Here is a 26,205-nt window from a genome sequence, read left to right as displayed (position 1 = left end):
TGTGTACTATTGGATGGGATGATTGAGCAGCTATATTTCCAAAAATCAACTGTTATGCCGCTGATGCCCGTAGTTATACACAATGCGTTATAGCTCTGTGTATCAAAAAAAGCTACAGTTTGCTTATCTGTGTAATATTCACAGCTCCTCATCAAGCCTGACCTGGTTTGGTCTGACACTTCTGCTGGTCCGCATACAGAAAGGAAAAATCACAGAGTACACTTACAGCACACACAGAGACACACACAGCTGGCCATCAAATACCACTCTCAGCTATTTCTAAACACAGAGACTCCAAGAAAATAAATCAGAGTCAATCACATAAACACACACACAAAACAATATATGCCTACACACACAGAGATGCCATCTCGCGGTCAATCTACCACCTCATTCAAAGAGACAGAGATATTTGTCGAGCTGCCACCAATGAAGATGAGTCTATTAACCTGAAGGCTTTTGGGTCAGACAAGAACCTTTCCACTTCTACTATTTTAGCCCTCTCAACCGCATTCATTAATGAATGAGCTGCAGGACTTGGAAGCAGAGTTGTCAGCTCTCTGGCAGAATTGTTCACATCAGCTCTAGAAATGGCTGAGGTTTCTCTTAAGTGCCCCTATGTGTACTTTTTCTCCTGATGACAAATGGGACGTGGCCTACCTCTCTTTGATGGTGAAGCAGCGGTAATAGAACAGGAAATGAGGAAATCTAATCATGTCAATGATGATGATGATGATAAACATTAACAGGTGGAGATACTTTATGGACACACTGAAGGATTTGATCTGGATGCTAATTGTTGAGCAAAGAACGCTAGTGGTGAGGCGCCGAAGTGACAACATTACACAATTTAAGAGGAAATAATGCTGCACACGTGCGGTTTCACCAATGTGGACCAACTGTGGTGTGTCTGTGGTGTTGTTTTGAGGGGTTGCAATGTTGTGTGGACTAACAATTTGATGAGAGTAATGAGACTACAGTGGGCATTAAATGAGCTAACCTTGAGTGAATTTCCTGAGATACTGAAGATGGATTCGTACCTCTCAAACACATACTCTCCCTAGCTCTCTTGAGATAATTCCTTTATGACAATCATTACATTTTCATAACACTGTGTAATGAACATAACCTTCCATGGCTAATTTGAATGACGCCTAGCTCTCCTTCTCTCTCATATGCACTGGGGGACTTTAACATGTTAGTTGAGTCCTTCAATGAAGTCAAATACTTTTATACGTTTTTCTGTTTGCAGCATTGTTACCTTCTTACAGAGCCCAAGTGGGGGTATTGTTGCTAATGTATATTGATATGCTCATACAGCATGTGAGTTAGTGTCTGTCCATCTATACTCCCCCAGCAGGTTATAGTTAAAAGCACAGACGTTAAAAATATAAAGCATTGAAAATACAATCAGCAATAAAAGCAGTGGGATCAAATGCAGATACAAACAGAACCTGCTCTCACAAAACACAGAATCAACAATAGTATGACAGCAATCAACAGATAGCATGACAACACAAAGTTAGGCCTGTAAAAGGGTGGATATTATGTACAAGGACTATGCATAATGACAAATAACAGATGCACTAGGCCCACAAGTTTTTCCAAAGTGTTTTTGGCACTTTTGCCACCACAAGCCGAGTACCATCTAGTTTAATTATATTTGAGAGGAGGCAGACATCTCCATGGCTGATATGTCCGACACTGGGAAATTCACACCAAAACAACCTAGCACTGGGCGGCCTCTGGCTTACCCAGTGGGAGCGTGTGCCCCGTCGAGGCGGAGTCCTTTGCAGCGGTCGGGTTCGAATCTGACCTGCGGCCTTTTGATGCGTGTCATCCCCTCTCTTTCTCTCCCCCTTTCCTGTCTATTAATTGTCACTATCAAAAAAGGGAAAAGCCCCCAAAAATAAAATATATATACACTGTGTGCGTTTGTATATATCTGTGTCACTACAGGTATGAGGAGAAATATTTTTGGTGTGAAATCCCCCTTTAAGGACTATATTCGTTGTTCACATCCTATCACCTACTGCCTGACACCTGTGAGTTGATTCTGATAGCAGTGGCGACATCTTAGAGAAAAAAGCGACGTGAAGCAGGGTTCATATCACAGTGTTCTAAAGGTTGAGACAAACTAGGATATACATATTCTCTAACAATCTCTTCATTCAATTAGTTGAGGTGTGGTAAGAGAAGAGATTCAGGAAAGGAAGATTGTCTCAATGAGTTTCTTCAAACTTCTCACAGAATGGATTGCAACATTATTCACAACAATATTTTAATAAAAAAAAGGGAAAAAAGTTACTCATTGGTAAACTGGTCACAGCAGGTAGACATATGTATGCGGTGGCCAATGGTCGCTTGTTTTTGTGTAAGATATAAAATGTATTGAGATCCCTGTAAGAGATCAGGTGGGACAACAGATGCCTCATAGTGTCATAGACTGCTTTTCACTTCAAACGGTTTCCGTTCTCGGCAGCATTGTGATTGAGGCTGATGCGGTTTCCTCGGCTCAGCCGTAACAAATCTGAGCTCATTGATGGCCTCGGGGTTCTTAAGCCTGCATTTCCACTCACTCATGCATACTAAGAGAAGAATCTGTGGATGCAATGTTGTTTTCTGTGCCACTTTCAAAGCAGAGTTATTTGTTATTGTATAATCTGGTTAAGACAGAAAGCTACATGCTGGCATCTACTGTTCATTTTGGGCACACACAGAACACTCCACTCTTAAAAAAAAAAGAAAAAAAAAACAGATGCCTTTTCAACACACAATAAGACACAAAAACAGAAAATTTACATCTAGTGTTTTAATAGTTATGTTCTGTATAATTGCATTGGCAAATGTGCACAATGTTTGATTTTAGACAATTTCCATCTACAGTTGAAAAACATTTTTTTGAAAACAGACACTAAAATGTGTACAAATGCATCATGAATAACGCATGGTGTGTAACTATACTGATGTCATAATAAACACATTCAAACTGCATGAGAAGGAAATAATGCTGAATCAGGCTGAATCATTAAAGAGGGACAATTTCCCTTTCTCTACCCTCTGTCCTTGGTCTAAAGTGAACTCTGTACACTTGACTAAATCTCTGTAACATTGATTGATTTGCAATTGAGGTTTAAAGCAAGCAGTAGGTCAAGGTTGTGCAAACGGTTTTGAAAGGCACAAGATTATGTTACGCTCTGTCTGCATCTGTTTATTTGGTGCAAAGAGGCATCAGGAGTGTTGTTTTGATCTACAGCAAAATATGACAATCCCTCACCAGCACCTAATACACAAGCTATGTGAAGAATAGAAATATCCTCTGATATCGGAGGAGATATTATCCTATGCAAATAACTACATACATAGTGCATTCCCTTTCGTATACCAAGCTCTAGCATATTTTAAAGAAGCACAGATGCAAAAGTTACAATGACCCATTTCCAGTTTAACGGACTATACACGATATTCAAGTATATTACATGGTCCCTGTCTTAAAAAGCTTTACTCTTCCTATACCTTTGGAATAAAATGTGCTATGAAACCCCCAGGCTTGGATTGCATTAGTAGGAAGAAGGCAGTGATTGCTTTGTTAAGTCATTCCTGTGGCTCTTAAATAACCTCTGACTCATGTTGTGCCAAAGCTGGAGGCAGTGTAGTTCCACATGGACCCTGGAAGTGATACCTGAGACACACACACAGAGAGACACAGTTAATAATAACAGGAGGAAGATCACTCATAGAGTTAAGGTAACAAACACTGGGGAGGAGTCTGGATGTTGCTTATTCGGCCAGTGGATGGCACTAAACATCAACATACACATGCATCATTACCCACTGGCCTGGTTTCACTTTTCATAAATATATTTTCATCATCTTTTTCATTCTCGACTGACTTACCTGAAGTACTCCGTTTTTGGTGTTGTTTGTGTGTTAAACTCTGCCACTGGGACACCCCTGGATGCAATCTGGGGGCCAAACATGGCTGCTGGGTAAACGATTGAAGACGTGCCCACCTACAGGTTAACAACAGGGGGCAATGACACCAGTGTCAGCGTGCACAGAACTGTATTTCAGGTCAAGATTTGGAACAAATATTGCTTTAGAGAGAGAGAATATGACATGCACGTAAAAATGATGATGACTCACCACCAGACAGAGATCACAGGTTTCCATCTCTTTTTCCACCTTAGTCAGGATATGAGAGTCCAGAGTTTCTCCAAAAAACACCACATTGGGCCTCAGCAGACCGTTGCAGTCACTTTCGCCACACCTTGATATGGCAGCATCAAACAGTCCTTAGATGACTGATTGTGTCATTCTGCATTTATCACAGAATAACTGGCCATAACACAAATTACCACCCAGACATACTATAGTTTCACTGATCGTGTGGCCAGAGTTGCAACATGCATGATAGTTAACACCCATAAAGAACGAAGTGTCAGCTTTTAGCCCTATCGATGAGGTTGTAGGGTCAGACAGAGACTACTTAAAGCATCACTTTTCTGTTGTTTTCGATGGTTATAATGGTTGATCCGTGTTCCTTGTATGTGTGTTTATTTGAAGTCAAACTCAATTTGTTGAGGAGGAAAGTTAACATTTTCATGGCACACCACTGCCCACATGTGGAAGCCCTGACTCCACTATCAGTGACATGGGAATTAAGTGTAAGCCTTGAAACCAAGTCCTGGCGGGCAGAGTTACAGAGAGAACATTTGCATTGTGCTCTTCATTTCATTTGCTCTCACACTGATTGACTCGGGCAGCACACCAACGCAAGGTGGATTCTGTGAATAAAAGAGTTAGTGGGCAAATTAAAATATTAAAAAGAATAATGTGGTTATCCCACTTTAACTTCACCAAACAAAAATGACCTTTTGCTTAATGTATTTATATTATTAATGGAATAGTTATTCAATGGAAGTCTAAGTAAATACAAAAAAAAGGGGAAACTTAATAAGATGCACTATATAATAAACAGATATACAAGAAACTGCAACAGGTGGTGAGAGAGCTGGGACAGAGAGAGAGCTCAGAGCAGGAAGGAGCAGCAGGTCCAGCAGGAGCATAATGCAGAACAGGTGGAGGATGGAGATGGTCTCGCAAGCATGCCAAATCAATTGCACTTCATCATATCTGACGAGTGCAATTGGTAGTATACAGAGACTCCCCTTTAGTTGAAAATTAAATTAATGTTCAATGAGCACAAACTGTCATCTTTTGCTTTCAGTGTTATAAAATCTTGAGATAGTATGTTTTTTATTATATCACTTGTCTGCCTCCAAAGAGGCTTTTTGCATGACCGGTTCTTTCCTGTTATTTTGTGCAAAAATGTAAGCAAATTCAAATCTCATCCTACCGCAAATGCATATACAAATAGAGAAGAGAGACACACTTCACTGCTGCCATGCAGATTAAACACACCTATGATCACAGGCAAATTGTGTTTTCCGGCGGGTGCACCGGTTTAATTAAGGAAAACTCCAGGCGCAGTATGCAAAAAGTAGTACAAAATCTGAGCTCAGTGTTATTAATATGAAGTGAAAGTAATCCCACCTTGGCAGTTTATCTACAGGAATCTGGGCATCAGCAACATCTGGGTGAGGTGCACTGTACATTAGGAGAACAAACACAGTGGGTTAATGTCATTATACTTTACCCCAAGAAGTCTACAAAACCTGCATGTGTGTGTGTGTGTGTGTGTGTGTGTGTGTGTGTGTGTGTGTGTGTGTGTGTGTGTGTGTGTGTGTGGGTGTGTGTGTGTGTGTGTGTATATACTCCAGAGGTGCTGCCTTTTACCCTTTGTCCTTAAGTGCATCACATATGGGGCTTCGCTTGTTCACGGTGACAGATCCACAACTCACACAGCGCGTTTCCATCAGACTGCCTGCAGTTACACACGGGAAATACTGTTTATCATGAAGGTGTCACAAAAGTTGAGTTGCAGATTGGGACGGCTGTGGCACAGAGGTAGAGTGGTTGCCTGCCAATCGGAAAGCTTGGTGATTTGATCCCTAGCCCTGCAGTCCCATGTTGGGTCCATCGGAGTGTAAATGTGTGTGAGTGTCTATCTGATGAGCAGGTGGCACCCTGTATGGCAGCCTCAGCCAGAGTGTGTGCATGTGTGTAAAGCGCTTTGAGTAGTCGTTGAGAGTAGAAAAGCATTATATAAGAACTGCCCATTTCCAAAAACCATCTAACCAGTTAATTCAAGCAAGATTTTAGCAAAGTAATCAGTCAAATGCTTTAGCGCCATTTTTGCCACAATCCACTGTAAAAACGGGTCAAACAACATGAGAATAAACACTTGAAATGATGTCATTACGAGACACCTTTTGGAGTTGGTATACTGACATTAAATTAGTGGCTAACTCTCTGTGCCCATGGGATGATGGTCTTAAAGACCAACAACTATGAATTACAAAATGTTTTCATAACCCAGTAAAACCGTGGAATATGCTGTGGTGCTGCCATAGTTTACAGTAATCACTGACTATGGAGCAACTTCAAGTTCCAGTTATACTTTACTATATTTACGTAGATAAATAAATTAATCTGCTGCATTTTACCCTCACTAACCTTTTTTGTCTCTAGATGGAAAGAAATTTAAAACATTGAAAGAAAAATACACGTTACTTCTGTTTAAAGGTCCCATGACATGGCGCTTTTGGGATGCTTTTATATAGACCTTAGTGGTCCCATAATACTGTATCTAAAGTCTCTTTCCTGAAATTCAGCCTTGGTGCAGAATTACAGTCACTAGAGCCAGTCCTACAATGAGCTTTCCTTAGTATTTGCCATTTCTGTCTCTGAACCTTTAAATTCTATTGAGGAAAAGAGGAAAGTGGGTGTGTGGCCTTGACCAACTGACATGGTTTGCTTGTTTGCAAGTCATGATGTCTCTCTCTTTTTCATGGGTGGCCCAAATTCTCTGGGCGGGCAAAGCAGAGAAAGGGGAGGTAACCTTTCCCCTTATGACCTCATAAGGAGAAGATTCCAGATCGGCCCATCTGAGTTTTCATTTTCTCAAAGGCAGAGCAGAATACCCAGGGCTTGGTTTACACCGATTGCCATTTCTGGCCACTGGGGGACCATAGGCGGGCTGGGGGAACTCATAATAATGTTTAAAAAAAACTCATAAAGTGAGATTTCCTGCCATGGGACTTTTAAGGCTAGATTTTTTCTGTAAAATTAGAATTCCTTGCAACAGCAAAGCATTCTAAGACAAATGATTCCAAAATTATTATGTCTTTTCTGTCCTGTGAAATTTCCCTATTTCAGTGTAATGCACGTTGGTTTGTAGTTCCTCACCATGAACTCTGAGCACATGTTTGGACCCGGCCTGTTGGTGGAGGTCGTCTGTGCACTGTGTGATGACAACTACAGAGCGCCCCTGCTTCCTCAGCCGGGTCTCACACTCTGCTATAGCCAGATGGGCAGCAGTGGGCGTCTTGTTCAAAGCCAGCTCCCTTCTATAATGGAAGAACTCCCAGACCCGAGACGGGGTGCGAGAGAAGGCCTCTGGGGTCGACAGGTCCTGGGGATGCATCAACAGAGGCAAAAGTGTAGTGATCAGAGGCAATAATTAGACATTAAATGAAAGGCAGCATAGATTATGTTTAAATAATCTTCACAACCTCAATCAGGGAAGGAGATTATCATTTTTGGTATGAAAGATTATTTTTGATTTTTTTCCCTGGAGGTAAATCTTGCTGCAGCCCACAACAAGCATCAGGATTATGCAACAAAAAAACACGTCTCTCTTTACTGGCTGTTGCCACTGAGATAAATCCACCAAGCTGTGAAGATGTATTATGTAAACATTAAATACACCCACTCCAAAACTCTGAACCACAGGTGGATATTAGACCAAAACACAAAACTTTGACCTAAATAAAAAGACAAAAAAAGAGGATACAGCCACACAAAATTGTGTGTGTTTTTAAGAAATTACCTGAGATTGCCACTTCCTCCACTTCTCATTTTCTCCCCTGAAGGTTAGTACTCCACTCTCTGCACTCACACCTGCTCCTGTGATGATTGCTATGTGCTTGGCTTTGGAAAAGACCTTGCGGAAATCAGACAGTTCTAGAAAAATAAAAGACAAAGCAACATACTGTATAATAAAGTGCTTTTGTGTGTTATATAATATAAAGTATAATTGTTTTTAATATATATAGTATACAGTGTCTTTATATGTTTTAAACCATTCTAAGGCTTATTTCTTTCTATCAAACTACGAAAGCCAAGTCACAAGCAGATATCAGTTTGAGAGATTATTGGGTTTTTCAAGGTGCACCATGAGTTCATGCAGGCTCACTTCTGTTGACGTTCCAAGTAAATTCAAAACAGAGCAGGCTCCCCCCGTGTTTTCTTAACTGTCATGACTAACTGACTAGCTGTCATCAACTCCCGCCCCTCCCCAAACCATCTTGTCGGTGATTGGCTGGAGTGGTTCGTTGTGTTTTTGGTGCCTATCCTGTGCCCCTAGTGTTTGTTTGACGTTTATGACCCCTGTGTTGTCTCCCGAGACCGGGCTCTTTATTTATTTATTATTCAGGGACAAATCCTGGGAGAGATGCCTATGATTTGAGACAATTGCGCAAGAAATCATAGTGCACCTTTAAGCTGATCATTTTCAACAACTGTTTTTTTTTTTTTGTTATCAGTCCACCCAACACTTTGACTACTAAAGCCTAGAGAGGGGCACTATAGATGCAGGAAAATATCAGCAAATATTATATTTTGTATTATCACAATATCTGAGTTATAATTTATAGTGTCCCTACCACAGACTTTGTAAGGTGGAGGCTGGGGGTGGGGCCTTGACCAACTCCCACTTTGCTTGTTTGAAAGCCATAATTTCTCTCTCTCATGGGTTGGCCAAATTCTTTGGAATGTCAAAGCAGAGAAAGGGTAGGTAACCTTGCCCCTTATGACCTCATAACTGGCAAGAGTCCAGATCAGCCCATCTGAGCTTTCATTTTCTCAAAAACCAGAGTCGGATACCCAGGGCTTGGTTTACACATATCACCATTTCTAGCCACTGGGGGACCAGAGGCTACAAGAAGGCATAGTAATGTTAAAAAACCTCATAAAGTGATATTTCATGATATGGGACCTTTAACATAGGATCTAGTCTGTTTAATAGTAACTTTTCATTATCTGAATAGTTCTTTGTTTAGTTATGTTTGTTTTTCATTAGTTCAGTTACTAATTGATTGATTTTTCACTCATTTCCTAGATCCAATGACATTTATCCGCCCTTTTGCAAAATGCAACTAAAAACACATAATTTCAATGTTTTTTCTTCACAGTTATGCACAGTGCCTGTCAGGAAGCTTGACCCCTGACAGGCTGATAAACCTTTTTTTATGAAGGGCCATTATTGACCTGACACTGCAGCAAAACAACAGTATTTAATCCTAAACCATTCACTTTACCTGAGTTGGAATTTGCTTTATCCATCAAAGGTCCTTTCATCACATGAGTGGAGCACATGCGCAGACCAAGTGCAAACACAGCTCGATTTTGGAGAAGCATCGTCACTATTCCAAAATCCTAGAGGAGCACATGAAAAACACGAAAGAGATCACAAAATGAAATGATTGTATTATTCTCACCAAGTTGTTTTAATTTACAGTATGGAGATGAACCATAGTTCAGATTTTCTCTCGTACATGCATTCTTACTATTCTGTAATCAATATAAAGATGACAAATCATGCTTTAACATTAACTCTTATTTACAAAGTCATGATGTGCAGTCAAGCATTGTTCAAACACACAAAACTTTACCTTAAGTTTCCAAATATGTCTAGTTATATATTCATGTTTACAAAAGTATGCTAAAGTGAGCTAGAAAAAAAAAAATAATAATAATATATATATATATATATATATATATATATATATATATATATATATATATATATATATATATATATATATATATATATATATATATATGCATTTGATGTAATAGTACATAACAAACATGCTGTCTTGTTGACTTTAGACAGTATATAGCTGCAATGAAGAGTAAGCACATGTGTGTTAAAGGTTCTCTTTAGTGGGAAATGCTATAGAATGGCGCCTATGTATACGTGTACATGTCCCACTTTACATAGCATTGCTCCAATATATCAATAACAAATATAAGATATTCTGGAATGCATGTAGTTGAAGTGGTTGTGCAATCACGGCAATGCAACTCTTTTCGTGTAGCCAACGATTGCAACAAACCTGAAAAGGTCTGGCTACTGGCACTGATAAGACAAGGTACATGTGCACATTTCATAACGAATAGGTTGGAAGTAGAAGTTAGAGGCAGGTTTAAACGGCCTATAAAAACAGAAAATTGAGAGCGCTACAAGTGTGAACGTAAGCCAAATATCCCGAAACAGGTTTTAGGCTCAGGTTCATAATAGTCATTTTCTAACAGCCACACAACTATATATTTAGAGGACACGTAGTTGACGTTAGCATAACAAGTTAAGTCCTTTCGAGACTTCTAAATTGCACTACGTTAACATAACGTCGCCTGCAGCGTCATGAACTAGCTAGCTAACGTTAACTTAGCTATGTATCAGCGTTAATAGGCTATTTGCTGTCTGTCACAAAACAGAAGCAAACGTGTTCACCCAACATGTATTTAGATGTAATATCTGCTGAAAACAGGACCGATACATGCGCATATAAATAACCTTGTCATACTTAGCGTTACGTACTTACCTCGCTTAATAATATTCCTACTTTTTCGAGTAGAAAGTCACGCCGAGTTTGCTTGTTTACCTCACTGCAATTATCATGAGAAGCCGTAAAGTGCCACACTGTCGTAAACCGCGCTCTGAAAAGTTTGAGGTTTAGGAGAGCCATCTGGTGGTAGACTGCCGTGCATGATTCATTCGTTCATTTCCCCAAATTATAGTTGCTACACCATTAAAGTCGTATTGCTTCTATTTAGGCTTTAATGCTGCCTTGCTGCAAAAACTTTTTATTTTTGTGGGGCAACAAAGATCTGGACAGATTTTTACATGCAAAACTGCACCAATCCCTCTCTAAATCTGCAATTTTCTTCTGTGGTTCTCGCCATTGCATACATGTAGCCTACATGTTAATTAAAAGTGTCCTCTTGTCATATTATTTTACCCTACTGTTTGTTTATTTTTTATTAAAGTTATAGTGTGACAGCTAGGTGAAGGCTTTGTGAAATTAGCTATAAATTAGCTATGATCATATTTATATTCTTGATATGTAGATTATTCTATAAATACTGTAACTAAACATTGTACAACAATACTCTAGGCTACATTATGGCAAGACAATTTTGATTTTTTTTTTTTCGTAAAATTGCCATCCGCCACCAACGCCTCTCTCTCTCATTCATTCTCTCTCTCTCTCTCTCTCTCTCTCTCTCTCTCTCTGTGTGTGTGTGTGTGTGTGTGTGTGAGTGTCTGAACTCCCTCCTCCCCATCAATAGCTACCTCGGTGTGAGTGGCCGTGGTTGCGTCTGCCCAAGTCGGCCGGCAATCATCCCTGGACACTGGTTCAAATTGATGGCGACCACTCCAGACAGCAGCACAGACCGCAGACCGATAAGGAGACTCCGCTCCAAGAGCGATATCCCGTATCTGGTTGAAGCCAGACTCTCCTTCAACCTGCGGTCAGGTAGGCGCGCATCCATCCATGTAACCTTTTTCTTAAATGTTTTGCCAGATGTCTTTTGGGGTGGACTGTGGGTGGAATTGTCGCCTAAATACGCTTCTGGTTTACGCGAATGAAAAATGACGTCCCGTATTGTTATGGTGGGCTGGCTTTAGTTTCATGTGTTTATCCCTCCATAATTTATTAATGTAGCTCTAAATATTCTTGTAAGACATGGGGAAATGGGACTAAAATGTTATGCAACTTTGTAGGCTAACGCTGGTGTTTGGCGCAAAAAAACATAGTGAGGGAGTCCAGATATGAAGCAGCAATAGCTTTAAATACCGTTCATGTGTGAATGTTGATTTCGTCAGCGCTTGGTAATTCCTACCGCTGTAATTTAACCTTAACGCAGTTACATAACATGAAGAAGCTTCAACGTGACCCGTATATTAGCCTTTAAGCTTTGGCTTTGGTTGTGGAGCACAAAATCAAATGGCATATGGTTGGTTCAGCGGTTTTTTGTAGACTTTAATCACCGCAGTAAAAATAGTTCAAATTGATCCATAGTTAATTGTGAATAGTCTACTGTCCACATCATCCTGTTACAAAGCGTGTTGCATTCCCTGTTACCATGGTGACTTGGCATTTTATCATAGACCGTTAATACGGTCTATGCATTTTATGCTGACTGAGTCAACCGGATTCAGATCTTTTGCACTTTATTCAGATACACTCTGCATCCAGCTGTCCGTTTTACAGATCTAATGATAGTCATGTGAAGCATTTCATCATCTCTAAAGGATATGTGAGGGTTTGCAGCAGTCAAAATCAAAATGTGCTTTACACTTATTTGTCACATCTATCAAAATTCAACAGACACCAAAGTTACATCTTTAAATTGCTCGTTTTGTCCCAGCAACAGTCCCAAATCCTAAAGATAAAAACTGAGAAAAACCTTCAGTACATTTGAAAAGCTGATAGCACATCAATTAATCAACTAATCATTTCAAAGTCAAAGTCTGCTTTCAGCATTATGTGTTTATAAGTGGGAGGTCAATAAGCAGATTCTTTGTGTTATCTCAAGTCAGGACAGAAGCCGGCAAGACTCTGGATGTGAAAGGGAATGGGTTTTCAGGGTCTCTGGTTCAGGGTCATCAGGGTATTGATAAAATTACTGCACCTTTTTAAGGTGCAGGTGCTAAGTGGCCAACAGTGTAGCTGTTGTATTAGCTCTCAGGTGTGCAATGTGAACCAGTGTGCTGCTGGAAAAGAGCATTTGGTGCTCAGTTGTGTTTTCCTGGATGAATGAATGTTGAATAAAAAAGGCCCCCTGCATGCTTATCTCAGATAAGCCTATGTAGTTCTGGCTGCTCATGCACATTGAGTGTTTGGCCCGAGGAGATAAGCGTGTTGTCAATGACAGGACACTGTAATTTGTCTCTTTTCTTCCTTTTTTATGTGTTCCTACTCTACACTATACAAAGCATAAGGATGGCACGGGGGCGATTTGTACAACAGCACTGTTGACTCACTTCCACCTGAAGAAGTGGAGCAGGCTTTAGCTTGCTTATTGCCAAGGAAACCAAAAGCATTGTGGTTGTGTGTGCCTAGGTCCTTAATAATTATAAATGACCAGTGCTTCCAAAGATGTGAAACAAGAACTAAGCCATTATCTCTGTTTAGTTCTGGACAAAGCAATGGCTTTGGTTTCTCTTTATGCTTTTTCAGTGTCATTGTTATGGTTATGCCTTATATTCTATTTATCACTGTATCTATGTTTTCATCATTGAACTGCTCACAGTGAGCAGAAAATGCCCTTTAATATCTCACACAGTCACGTTATAATCAAGACACTGCCAGTGTCTGCCAGCATCAATGAAACCGAGTTGTGTAATTTGTTTTGGATTTGTGGTGAGTTTGTGTACGTCATGGTTTGGAGATGAGTCGGAGGTTCACAGCCAACTCGACTGTTTAGTGTTTAAACAGCTGATATTTTGCCTTATTCTCTGATGCTGAAACCTAGCGTAGTTAGCCCAATGCATGCGTCAGTGGTGTCTATGGGAATTCAGTTTGACTTTTGCAGAAACAAGGCTGTAGCATACAAATGGCAAATACTCAATGGGCTTCTAATGGAATCAGCGAGCGCATATGAAACATTGCTTTATTGCACTGACCTGTTAAGTGACTGCACTAATCTAATTTGCCCCACAGTTAAATGGCCCTGCACACAGTCACAAAAACATAACAATATAATGGCGTCAGTTACTGTGTAGCTATCAATTGTGTCACCTGTCATAAAACATGTAAGGGTGAAAGTGTAGACGGATGGTTGACCTACTTCACAGATTCAATTTCAATCCTTACTGCCTGTTATGAAACACACACACACTCACACACCCCGTCATCATCATCATCATCATCATCATCATATGGACCAACAGTGTTTGTTGAACTACAATGATTATTATTTAAGTAACAATCTTGTCTATGGATTTTAAGCCAAAAGGTAACATGGGTAGTTGTTGTATGTGTGTTTGTGACCGCCAAGCGTGCATTCATATAGGTCCCTTGTTAGTGTGATATGCATGTGTTGCCTGCTGACACAGCATCCGTCTCACTGGAAGAGGTTGTCTGCCTGTTTTTTATTTGCCCATCATTCAGCAGCTCAGTTACAGCCCCATCTGCTTTCTGTCGGCACTCTCATGACACGCAAAAGAAACACACCCAATTACAGAGGCTCTTTTGGATATTACTCTAACACACTCCTACCGAAGAAACCAGACTTCCTGGTGCAATTCGGTTGTGTTTTTAAATGCAGGTGTGTTATGTATCCTGCAAATGAATGCTTTTGCATGTTGCTTATAGCCACATGGCAGAAGTTTTAAATTGTACTAAAACGTTAGAAAATGAAGGGGTAATCTAGGTAAGCTTTGTTTACTTTTAATAAAATCAAAAACAGTCTGTATATACACTAGAACTTGCCATGCCAGAATTTAGGCAAAGCTCATAAATACTATGTTTAATAACAGTGATGTAGCATATTGATATCTAGAATGCCACTAACACGTTTTGATAATCATTCCGTTGTTGTTTTTTCTATGCGCCTTGCAGCCTCGGCACACAGGTCAGCTTGTCCTTACAGGATTAGGGTCGTCTCAGGTTCTGGTCTGGCATATGGAACAATAATCCCAGCAGACCTACCGTACAGATGTTAATTGTGCGGAACAGCTGGGTGCTGTGTGAAGTGTAGAAGTGTGGGGACGCTGATGGCTGGAGCTCCCACCATTATACCTGGCCTGAATGCAAATAGACAAGGCTGAAGTCCAGACTTGGCTGCATTACAGTTGTTGGAGGATAGATAATATTGGGTATGTATTCTTATCATCGCACATAAAAAACATGCCTACTGTAGTCCAATTCAAACATGTCTACCATTTAAGATGTAAATTGAACACAATATTTGGATATGTACAAGCACTGTCTCACAATCCAATGTTCAAACCTGGCTCTTTGTTGCAGCCACATTAAGCTAAAAAAATACTAAACTCAACTCATTCACCACCCACAACTCCCTACCTCTCTCTCTCTCTTTCTCTCTTTCTCTCTCTCTCTATCTCTCTCTCTCTCTCTATCTCTCTTTGTTGCAACCCTGTGTATAGTAAGCACCGCTGACCAAAAGAGTAAAATCAATACACACCAGATGCATGGTGGGATGGGACAAATTTCTGCTGCAGAGCCCTGTGTGTGCGCAGGGTTTACCTGAGTATTTGCACTGTGTAAGAGACACAGGACATGTGTGCAGATATTTTGTGTTGTTTCAATACTCACTTTTTCATTTAAAAATGAGAAGCATATGCTCACTGTGACAGAAGTAGGTCTGGTCAAATGATCCACTTTTTGCTGGAATTCAAAAAGCAGCTAAATGTGACTACAAGGTCAAGAACGAGCGGAATTTGCAATCACCAGTTTGAACTGTCAGCTTTTTTTTTTCAAAGGGAAAGTGAATTTCAGATGAACTAGCTGGGCTGGAGCCAGTGCAGAGGCTGGTGAATTTGTGATGTTTTTAGCGGTTTGTGGCAAACTTGAGGCTATCAGCAAAAATTGGTGATTATTAGGGGCAAGAGATTTCAGCATGAGTTCTCTGTTTCTGTCACTTCCTCTCTTTTATACCCCTAACCCCCATCTAACAAAAGTGCGCACACACAGCACATGGCTGGCATTTACAGACCATCATATGATAGACTCACAGCCCTGCATCTCAAAAAAACAACCTGGCATCCATCTTCCCTTCTTGGCTGCACATAAGCCTTCTTGTGCAGAAGCATCCTGTGTCTGAATAAAACATCAGTATCAGAAAATCGGAGCAAAAAATAGCAATGCTATATCCAGGACCCTTACTGGAGGCATCTGCTGCTTTAAAGTTCAATCAAGCATCAGTGTCACCTGGCCAAGATGGTTTAAAGAAAACACTGGCCAGGTGGCTTCTATAAAAGCCTGCAGGAAGCTTCATCCTTTCAGGATCTTTCTCTCTCTCTCTCTCTTTCTCTCTCTCTCTCTCTCTCTCTCTCTCTCTCTCTCTGCTTTCTCTCTCTGCCACACTTAGAAGTGTAAGAAATGCTCTTGGCTGTGATGTGCTTTCCACACGCCAGCTGAGAAATAACGCCTTTTTCAAAAGCCTACCAAGCTTGAGAAAGCGGCATGGCGATGCGCTTATGGGTCATATTTACAATAAGTGTGGCAGCACAGTGGGAAAAGATATGACTGCAATCTGAAAAGCAGCATTGCCTAGGACCAATTAGGCTGGAGGAGAGAGCTCCGCCTGAATCACTATAACTCTCTAATAATGGTTTTACTGAATTTAATGCAACATGCAATGCATTCTGTGGGGCCCAGGGAAACAAGACAAAAGAGACAGCACACTACATCCTGTCTGTTGCCTAAAGGATGGGTAGGTCACATCCCTAATATCTACAATGACAACCAAAATGCATATTCTCGGCAAGATAATGTCAGGCAGGTGGGGGATAAAGATGGGCATCCATTATGTGGATATGATCAACGTCTACAGAATGGCATTTGTTGTTGGCATCAAAAATGCATCTCCCATAGTGCACCAGCTCTTGAGGACACTTCTGCTGAGTAAGAGATTTTACAGAGTCAGAATCCCTTTCAACACTGCTGCAAACCTGGGAGTCAATTCAATCAAAGCTGCATTGCACCACTCAGCAGTCCTTCAAAAGTGCATCCTATTTCAAATGAGAAAAGTCATTATGCATTTCGGCTCATGCAATTTGCAATTATTATATTATTTAGATTATTTAAATGGGGGGGGGGGGTATACATTAACAGCTGATGTGTATTTTGATACTTTCTTGGATTAGTTTAACCACTTGATGTGTGTTCCTGCTCAGACCATGAGTCATTCTCAAATGTTCGGTCAATATAAACCACAAATTAATAACATCCCTAAATGCTACTTGCTATTTGGTATTTTTTAGAATATAAATATTTTTGTATTATTCATCTGGACCTATCATATCTCATATCAGTTATGCTATAAATCAAATTGGATATAATTATTTTTTGTTAAAATGTAAACCTTTTTTGACTTAATTTGCAGGGGAGCCCGTCAAATCAAACAAAGATGTACAATGTGTGCTCTACATAGAACATTATACTATGGTATGCCTGAAATTAACACAATTACATAACTCTGTGTGAAAACAGACTACTAGCCTACAGGATAAATGACTGAAGAATGACTGATCTGGAGAGGCAGGACAATTATGTGAAATTAAACACAGAGGACATTTTGCTGCTATCCTTTCTATTGCAAATCTTAGAGCTTCAATGTAGAATTGATATTGTAGTCACATCACATAATTGCAGTGATAAAATGTTCTAAATACTACTTGAATGCACTGTGTGTAGGTTGTGAAAATATTTGGCTTTGAAAAATCACACACTGACAGACATGCAATGTTTAAAAACTAACCAACAAAAGAATACAAAATATTTCTTATTTTATTTCCAATTTTATGAGACACTTGCAGTAGAGAGATGACAGGAAATGAGAGAAGAGAGATACGGGGAATTAAATGCAACTAAGGTCCCTGGCTGCACACAAACAGCAGTTTACATGTTGACATTGTTCATGGTTGGCTTGTCCCCCTAGGCCACCAGGGTGCTCCAAAACAGAAACAATTATGAGCGAAAACGTTCCACTAACCTTGAAGAGTGGGGTTTCTGTTCCTATTCTAAGAGAAAGATGTTGGCCTTGATTCTGGTGGTTGGGGTCAATAAGTGAATGGGATCACATCTAGAACTATGACTGTATCAACACCAGAAGATTTAAAATAACTCATATGCCGTATGGATCATTGTGTAATGGTCCATGGAAAACAATCTGTACTAACACCTGCAATTGTGATAGCAATCCTGGCTCATTAGTAACTAGGAAAACTCTTTGATGTGACATGTTATATAATGATAGAGTGTTACCTGAGCCTGAGATATTAGTCCTAACTTCAGCAGAGGCATAAAAGGCCAGAGAGGATTGAAGCTCTTTAGTTGATAGTCCACTCCACTCCATGCTGCAGTGTTCATCAAGAGTGAACAGGACAGATGGAGATTTCATTCAGAAAAAAATCTCAGGGTGTCTCTGCAGACAGAGACAGCCAGAATGTCCCAGAGGAGTGGTGCAGTCTGCCAACCAGTTGGTGTTGCACAGCCCACTGAAGATTGCTTTCATTTTGTGGGATTTCTTCTGTTTCGATTTTCACTCACTTTGCTGTCAAGAACAGAAGTGTGACTTTGTGGGCACGTAACCGGACCGCAAAATGTACTTTTGTATAGCATATCCTGTCCATAGACCTTTTAAGGGCTTGAAATAGAAAACAGTACAGTGTTATTTTTCCCCTTATTGCATTCATTTCATTAAACGGGACTAACACAAACGCCATTGCATCCCTCCCTATTGTGTGGTGATTACAGAGATGTTAATTTCTTATTACCAAAAAAAGCTGCTGTCTGTCACCCTCTATCACCCTGCCTGCAACACTGTTTCCTAATTATCAGACAAAGTGGAAAATCCCAAACTGAGTCTTCCTCCATGCTCTGCAGAGACAGGGCTCCGCATAGAACAAATGAAAAGGACGGAGACAAAAGAGGTCTGATGTTGGAGACAACAGATCTAATGAAAGATATAGAGTAGCATTGTTGCACCTTTATCCTCGCAAACTTAAAGAAGATTACAGTCATATGTAAAAAATTCCAAAATCAAAACGTTCTGTAGTCTTAGTTATTTTCAGTTTGACGTAGAAAAATGTGGGGCATGGGATGTGGCCTGTTGAAGTACAATTAAGAAATACTCAGCTTCTCAATACTGTACATACAATACAGTTTGTCTCTGGCTGCTGAAACGGAGGCAGTCCCTGGAGCACCACTGCTCTCTGGTGGAGCAATGTTTTTTCTGCAACAGTCGGCTACTGCACCATGTTAAATGTATATTGATTAACCATTTAATTATTTAACTAATAATAATAATTTACAAAGCAAAAATGGCATTCCTATCATTGTAAATTGACATCCCAACAGAAGCACTGTCAAGATGATGTCTACAGCTCTGGGAAATTTTAATACACAAATTCCAATAACAGCCATAATATTTCCAAAATCAAATAGTATAACACATATTTTCTCAACTAACCGGTTTGGTGTATAACTTCAGAAAAATGTATCAGAGCCCAAGGTAATGTCTTCGGAGGGCTTGTTTTGTCCGACCAACAGCGTAAACCTAAAGGTATTCAAATGTTATGATGCGAAACAATAAAGATAACCAAATTCTCACATTTAAGAAGCTGGTGTGACACAATGTATGCCATTTTTGGTTTGAAAAAAAAAAGCCAAACTTAAAATGATTACTTAGCTAAATGCTTACCCGTTAATGTTTTTGTTGACAAATTGTTTCAGCTTTACTCCAGTGTATGCAAAGGCAGGCCTCATGCAATTTATTTGGCTTTTGGATTTGGATCGTCAGTCTGCCTCCTCCAAATTCTATCACACAGCCTTGAGCTTCCTGTAGCCCTTGGAAAAACCTTCTAGACATTTTACATTAAATCCTTGATTTGTCATAAACATTGATATTGTTATTCTCAGTGAATGAAAACCAATTACAAAATCAGAAAAATGTTTGTAGTTTATACACACATCTGTAGCTTTGTTATTAAAGCCCTCATAGATATACAGCATTGAGACATAGTTGATAGAACTTATAGTACATGTACTGTATGTAGTATGAAGTTAAAGACATGCTGTTTCTCTTTGTTCCCTAAGGCGCGAATTCCTCGTGGATCTTTTGTCACACCTTGGACACGTTAATGGCCGTTGAACCCTGTGTGAACCATCATGTGTTTTTTTAGCTCGCCGTTTAATCTAAAGGCTTTGCTGCAAACCTCGCACACGAATGGCCCCAACCTGATATGTTTGGCTCTGCGGTGAGCCATCAAATGGGATCCCCTCTTGTAACACGCATCGCAGTCCTCGCACTTGGACGGCCTTTCCTCCGTATGTTCAATCATGTAAAGCTTGAGCTGCGCTGCACTTTGCCAGCCTTTCCCACATGTGTCACAAAGGTACGGCTCTTGCCCCGTGTGTTTATACAGATGCCATTTCAGGTAGGTTTTTTTGGTAGAATTTCTTCCCACAGACAGGGCACGGGTAACCACCTGTGTGCCTCACCGCATGAGCTCTCAGGCAGTCTTTTGTACTGAACTGCTTCCCAGAGTAGGAACAAACACTAGGTTGCCGTTCTCCATGCTTGCTCTGGTGTAGAATCAGATGAGCGAGAGATTTAAAGCTTTACCCACACATTTCACAGATGCGTGGTGCCACACTTGCGCTATGGACTTTTTCATGATCATTTAATAGTCTTGGCTTTGTATAACATTTCTTGCAGGCGGCACACTGGTCCAATCTTTTGTTTTGCTGATGTCGAACCAACTCACAAAAGATCTCTTACACAAAGGACAGGGGTATGAGCCTTTAACTTTATGGTATTTGGAATAATGTCTTTTCATGAGGACCATTTCTGAGAAGTTCTTCTTACACATGGTGCACTTGATAGGGCGAGATTCAGTCTGGGAGTCAGGTGCATGTTCTGCTGAGGTCAGAGTTTTTGCCGTTTCATTTTCCTTTGTTTCAGAAATTGCCTCATCATGTCTCCCAACAGAATTGTCAGCTGATCGGAAATTACAAGCATCGATAACGAAATGGTTTGCATTTGTTGGCTTTTTCCTTCGAGGAGCTCTTTTGGAACATCTGCTCTGGTGCTTCTCAAAACTCTTGTAGTAAGTGAAAGCCTGGCCACATGCTCAACATGTCAGAGGTGATTTAGTCTGTGAATTAGCAGATGCGTCTCGGATTGTTGGGACCTGAGTTATACACCTTGAAACAACGGTATTCTCCTGATCCCTTTTATTTGCGTTTCACGAATACTTTTCTCGTGAAAGCTGGTGTGAAGCTCTGCATTTACCTTCCTGGTGTGTCTCGCAGTCTCTGTAGTTGTCAAAGTGTTTCCCACAATAAGAACAAAGGAAAGGACTGTGTTCAGTGTGGCGTCTCGTGTGCCTCATCAAATCAACAGAACAAGTAAATACATTCCCGCATGCGGAGCATTGTTTGACACAACTGCTTCTTTTACACATCTGCTCTTGTGGTGAGTCAAGAGATATTAATTCCCAGGGTAGAACATTTGAAAGCCTAGTTTCCTTGGAGAAGGATTCTTTTGCGTTATCAACAGGGTTTGGTTTGGAGTGATGAGCTAAGCTAGTGGAACACTGTGGGTCTGTCTCAGCTTGTCGTTTACTACTAACCACACAAGTCCTCTGGTGTTTGTCAAAATTCTTTGGGTAAGTGAAAGCCCTGCCACAAACATGACAAACAAGACAAGAGTCATCATTAGACGGCTCAAAATGTGGAAGTCTGTATATATTTGATGGGTTATTTGTTGTGGCACATGATGAAAGCCTGTTCTCACTTCTAGAAGCATTATTCTCAAAAAACTTTGGTTTAACATGTACATTTATTTTCTCAAAAAAGCTACTTTGGGCCACAGAATTCGAATGACTCGTTGCGTTTGTACAGCAACCATTAGGGGTAATCTTGTGTTCCTTTAGTTTTCTTGGGGAACCAAACTCTGTGCCGCAGACACTTGAAGGTTGTTGAGGATGTCGTACTGCCAGTTTTCAAATGGTGGAACCATTCTTTGTCCATGTCATTAGACTCACTCTCATCAAAAGGTTGAAGTATTACTTCAACAGAAGATCCTTGGTCTTCAGTCAGATCAATAACATGCTTCTGTCCGTTTATATCGTTATTCCGCAACAATTCTGAATTGATCACCTTGGAATTTTCTTCTTTCTTCTTTTTCAACTCACCAAGTGTGTCTCCTTTGTCATCATCCACATATGGTAGGTGAAAGGACAGGCTGGAAAGAATGCAATCATAACCAGAGGAAGATAAAACTAGAAAAAATTGAAAAAACACTGATTATTTTCAGTAACTTAAACAGAATAATTAATATGACAGACAACTGGAAGTTGTGTGAAAATACTACCATGTTTAACTTTGTGGCCATGATGTTTGTGATGTTGAATAAGTGTATTCAGGGGCTCAGGTTGATTCAGGAAGTCTACACACTCTTTCAAGATTGAAGGAGAGACACTGAGCCAAAGGGAAGTCTTGAAATGTAACAGACCAGTTCAAATCAATTTCAGATATTTTTAGATTCAAAATCCACTCTTGCATTTCAATTATGTTTATGTAGCCTATGTTGTTAATATTCTTGTTATTGTAACAACACCCCTCGTATGCCTGAAATCAGTTAATACTTTTCTATATTTCCCTCTCATCTCATCACCTCCCAGAGAAGGGTAAGCTAGTGAAATTGTTTTTCCTCTTACAGTTACCAAAAATGTATGCATGGATTTAGACAGTTTCACATGGAAGTTACAAAACTAATTGTCTTGCAACTCTCCAGCACGCTACTAAATTACTGAATTTTCTACTTTCTACTTGATGATAAAGCACATCAGAGGACTACAAAGTTTTATTTGTCAACAAGTCGGAAGGAAAAGCAATATACACCATTAATTGGTTCTGTGATAACACACAAACATACTGTTTGTTCAAGGTTTGGAACAGGTAAAAGTTTCTGCAGATTCAAGAGGAATTTTCTCATTAGAGCCAGTCGGGCTGAGTCATTTAGGGCCGAACACTGTTGGAAAGATTTTCTAAAAAATAAAGAGAAAAGTATTCATTAAACGTTATCGATCAAGACAAAAGCCCTTTTGATACCACTACAGATCTTAAGATTTACGTTAAGGCAATCATCAAGACATTTAATGGTATATGATAATAGGAACTTAGAAATTGCCTTTTTAAATTCATATTTAGCATTTTTATCCTAGGACATCATCTAAAATAATTAAAAGATATGGTACCTACCAACCAACTCACCTGATAAAATGTACCTCTCTGACATTGATCATCCACTAGAGTTTGAACACGTTTCAGGAAGTTTGTCTCTGATGCTCCTACCTCAGAGCTGGAAGTCTTTGTAAAAGCAAATAAAAGTGCACATGAGTAAATGCACATGACACAAATGGTGATGGAGATTAAACAAAAACTCCCACCTCTTTATCCTGGTTTGTAATGTAGGTGTTAATTCTGCTTAGATGAGGCTGGGTGGCCTGTGGGTTGGCAACATCACTGTTGCTGCACAACTCTAGCACCACCTGTTGGCATAGGAAGAGACTAAACAGTTGAGTGAAGCCTTTACTTTTTCCATCTCAGTCACATGTGAAAGGCGTGGCCCTGAGTAGCATGGCCCATCATCTGAGGGCTATCACCAATAGTACCATATAAAAGAAAATGATAAATGAGCAGAAAACAGCTTGTGCATTGGAAGTCAAGTGTTAGGTGCTTAATGATACAGTTTGATTTACTCATACGTCCCACATACTAAATGTGCGTTATAACATTGCACATGTTCATAGCATATTTAAGCTGTAGTAAAAGCAAAGTACAGATTCACTACCAGATCAAGAGGAGCTATTTTGTAGTTAACCCCAAGATCAAAATGCATATGTCTTTTAACTATTAGTGCTATAACTATAAGACAAGCAGTGATGGAAGAATCATTCAGACCAATAACCTCAAAGTGGCAATACTACAGTGATCTTAATTATGAGTATTATCAGCTAACTGTGATGCCTGTTATGCAGTAATATTGTGTTAAAGTGTTATTTACAGTATTTTATTAATTGGTTATTCATTTGAACTATCTTTAAATATATTTATACTGTTGGTTGTTTCATCGAAAACAATCACCATATTTCATTAAAGCATTATAGATTTCATGTTTATTATTTTTCAAATAAATGCAATGAAGTACATTTCCATTTCAAATTTAGTAGAGTAGAAGTATGAATGCAGGTTTTTTACTTAAGTAAAAATAGTAATATCACAGTGTAAAAATACTCTGTTACAAGTAAAAGTCATAATGGTAATATGACTTTTAAGTAATAATGTTTAGGCTATAATATTACTGGATTATAATTAGTGATGCCTTAATGTGTACATCACTTTTTGGTTGCAGCTGGTAAAGGTGGAGCTGATTTTGATTATGGTGCATGCTGCTACAATAATAATGTATACACTTATTTATATGTTTTCATTTATAATCTAAATCTGAAATAGAGCTGCCAAATGAATGTAGTGAAGTAATATTTCCCTATAAAATGTAGTGGAGTTGAATAAAAAGGAAGGTTTAGAAGTGGAGTTAATTTAAATTTGGAAAGTTGTAAGGCTCAGAATTAAATGTAAATTATATTTGAGTTTATTTACTAGAATGTATTTGCAATGTTTAGTCAGTTAATCTTTTACAGTGTTACACAATTATTAGTTACATATTTACATGTTTAAAATATTTAACAGTCGGAATATTCTGTTAAATCGGCCTCTCTTATTTCCTCACGGTTACCTCGGTTTAAATTCTCGCTTCTGATTGGTTAGTGCAGTCATGTGGAAGACGGGAGGGGGGGAAACGCGGCGGAAGTGTTGTTGTTATGATGTGTGTTCAGTTAAAGTCCGGTACTGGGAAAGTTATTTGTCTCTATCTCGCTGTTTACTCCCATAAAGAGTGAACCACCACCAAATATCGAACCCTCACGTTACAATAGTAACAGCACTTGGGTATGCTTAAATTCATACTTTTGCACGGAGGCCCATAGCTAGTTGGACTCTCTCTGTGTGTGTGTGAGCAGTTCAGGGACCGTTTCCAACACCGTGGTAACGAACTCCTCCAGCAGACCATAGGACACCACAGCTCCCTGCTTCACTATCTCCCACAGAGCTGCAGAGGGGGCACGATAAGATGGAGGGAGGAAAGAGGAAGGGAACCAGAGAAAACAAATGGTAAAACTGTGTGATAACAGAGACAACTGCTTTCATCGCTAAAGTGAAAATAAACCCCACGTGTATTGCTGTAACGTTACTAATAGCTACTGTTTCCGTTAACATTAGCCGTGAAGTTGCCCCAAAACCATCACTTTCTAACGCTATATTTTTATCTAACGTTAGGGACTTAGGTAAGGTTTAGTGCTAAACACCCACTCTCACCATGGTCCATTAATATCTTGCTCATTTTGGCAATAAGGACAACATTTTACATTTTATGTCGCAGAGTAGGAAAACGTCTGACTGTGGAAGCCACTTCTGACTTCTCTTTGGGAACTATACGCATTACGTCGTTACGTTCAAACGTGAAAGGCAGACGCACGTTTCAGTTATTTTAGTAGCATAGTTATAGTTACATAAAGGCATTCTGACATTTAGATATTACAAAAGCAATTGTTAATGATAAACAATCTGTATTGTGATGAAAGAGGCACATAAGCAGCAGAACCGTTAGAATGTACTCTCTGTTTATGGTTTGTTAAGGGTGCTATGAAATAATTTGTCACCATGTTACAACAATACCCCACTAGGTGGCGGCATTGTAACATGGCATTAACTTGAACTGGCCTCATTTAAATGGCAAGGCGACTGCTTTTGGGGAATTTGGAGCCATTTTTAACATGAAAACTGCACAATAAATTATGACTGCATGCTATTTAATAAAGGTTTATTTTTAAGCCCTCAATCACTTTGTTTTATAATTTGTTAAATTTTTTCTATCCTCCATATGACAAAAATGTTGATACTGGTTGTTAGTCATTAGATAACAGGTGAAATACCAAACCATGTTGGAAAGGTGCTCATTTCTTATTTAGGAAATCAGAAGACTTCAGCAGCTTCTTTAAGTTTATTTGTGACATTGTTCAGTTTTAGCTGTTCCTTATATCAGGTACCACTTGATGTGTTGTGTTATTGCCAGAAAACATACTGAGACATGGCAAGAGAGGAAAAGGCAGGCAGAATGAATAATAACAGAGATCTAAAGTGAGCAGTGTTCTGTTTACAGTTTTCTGAAACTGTAATTGCAAGCATTTTACAA

At 39.6% G+C, this 26,205-nt stretch overlaps 2 protein-coding genes and 2 long non-coding RNA genes across 6 annotated transcripts in view; 1 reads left to right on the top strand and 3 right to left on the bottom strand.

Moving 5' to 3' along the window:
* Positions 1 to 2,904: 2,904 nt before the first annotated feature.
* On the bottom strand, positions 2,905 to 10,883 carry LOC117954025 (NAD-dependent protein deacylase sirtuin-5, mitochondrial-like). Of its 3 annotated transcripts, none has more exons than XM_034887475.1 (9): positions 10,734 to 10,883; positions 9,444 to 9,561; positions 7,955 to 8,088; positions 7,312 to 7,537; positions 5,800 to 5,887; positions 5,557 to 5,610; positions 4,147 to 4,270; positions 3,898 to 4,013; positions 2,905 to 3,682 (listed from the first exon to the last, which is right to left on the bottom strand). In XM_034887475.1, exons 1-9 carry the CDS (start codon positions 10,875 to 10,877, stop codon positions 3,610 to 3,612), a joined length of 1,077 nt encoding a protein of 358 aa, XP_034743366.1. In that variant the 5' UTR covers positions 10,878 to 10,883; the 3' UTR covers positions 2,905 to 3,609. The 3 variants fall into 3 exon arrangements, with proteins under 3 accessions (XP_034743366.1, XP_034743368.1, XP_034743369.1); XM_034887477.1 differs by having other exon boundaries at positions 9,444 to 9,548; positions 10,734 to 10,832; XM_034887478.1 differs by having other exon boundaries at positions 9,444 to 9,551; positions 10,734 to 10,814.
* A 567-nt stretch (positions 10,884 to 11,450) lies between these two features.
* Positions 11,451 to 26,205, top strand: part of LOC117954132 (phosphatase and actin regulator 1-like) — a 41,055-nt gene continuing 26,300 nt past the window's right edge. Inside the window, exon 1 of the mRNA XM_034887669.1 lies at positions 11,451 to 11,669. Coding sequence (XP_034743560.1) covers positions 11,558 to 11,669 — 112 coding nt within the window. The 5' untranslated portion in view covers positions 11,451 to 11,557. The remainder of the gene's footprint in view (positions 11,670 to 26,205) is intronic.
* Positions 19,796 to 22,385, bottom strand: LOC117954134. The gene is made up of 2 exons (XR_004658749.1): positions 22,264 to 22,385; positions 19,796 to 22,171 (listed from the first exon to the last, which is right to left on the bottom strand). It is a non-coding gene; the product is annotated as an uncharacterized LOC117954134 (long non-coding RNA).
* On the bottom strand, positions 22,835 to 25,161 carry LOC117954133. Its single transcript, XR_004658748.1, has 4 exons — positions 24,921 to 25,161; positions 23,342 to 23,443; positions 23,166 to 23,261; positions 22,835 to 22,939 (listed from the first exon to the last, which is right to left on the bottom strand). It is a non-coding gene; the product is annotated as an uncharacterized LOC117954133 (long non-coding RNA).

This window comes from Etheostoma cragini, chromosome 12, assembly GCF_013103735.1.
Source record: "Etheostoma cragini isolate CJK2018 chromosome 12, CSU_Ecrag_1.0, whole genome shotgun sequence".
NCBI classification, from domain to species: domain Eukaryota; kingdom Metazoa; phylum Chordata; class Actinopteri; order Perciformes; family Percidae; genus Etheostoma; species Etheostoma cragini.
The sequence above is the reverse complement of the archived record's forward strand: the minus strand, read 5'-3'. Positions and strand labels throughout refer to the sequence as shown.

Excerpts from the sequence above, each read along its gene's own strand:
- LOC117954025 (XM_034887475.1), bottom strand. The coding sequence starts at position 10,877 with ATGGCTCTCCTAAACCTCAAACTTTTCAGAGCGCGGTTTACGACAGTG. Across the intron at positions 5,888-7,311 it reads ACATGTGCTCAGAGTTCATG|GCAGTCTGATGGAAACGCGC; the intron begins GTGAGGAACTAC and ends GTGTAACTGCAG. Across the intron at positions 5,611-5,799 it reads GATGCACTTAAGGACAAAGG|TGCACCTCACCCAGATGTTG; the intron begins GTAAAAGGCAGC and ends CCTAATGTACAG.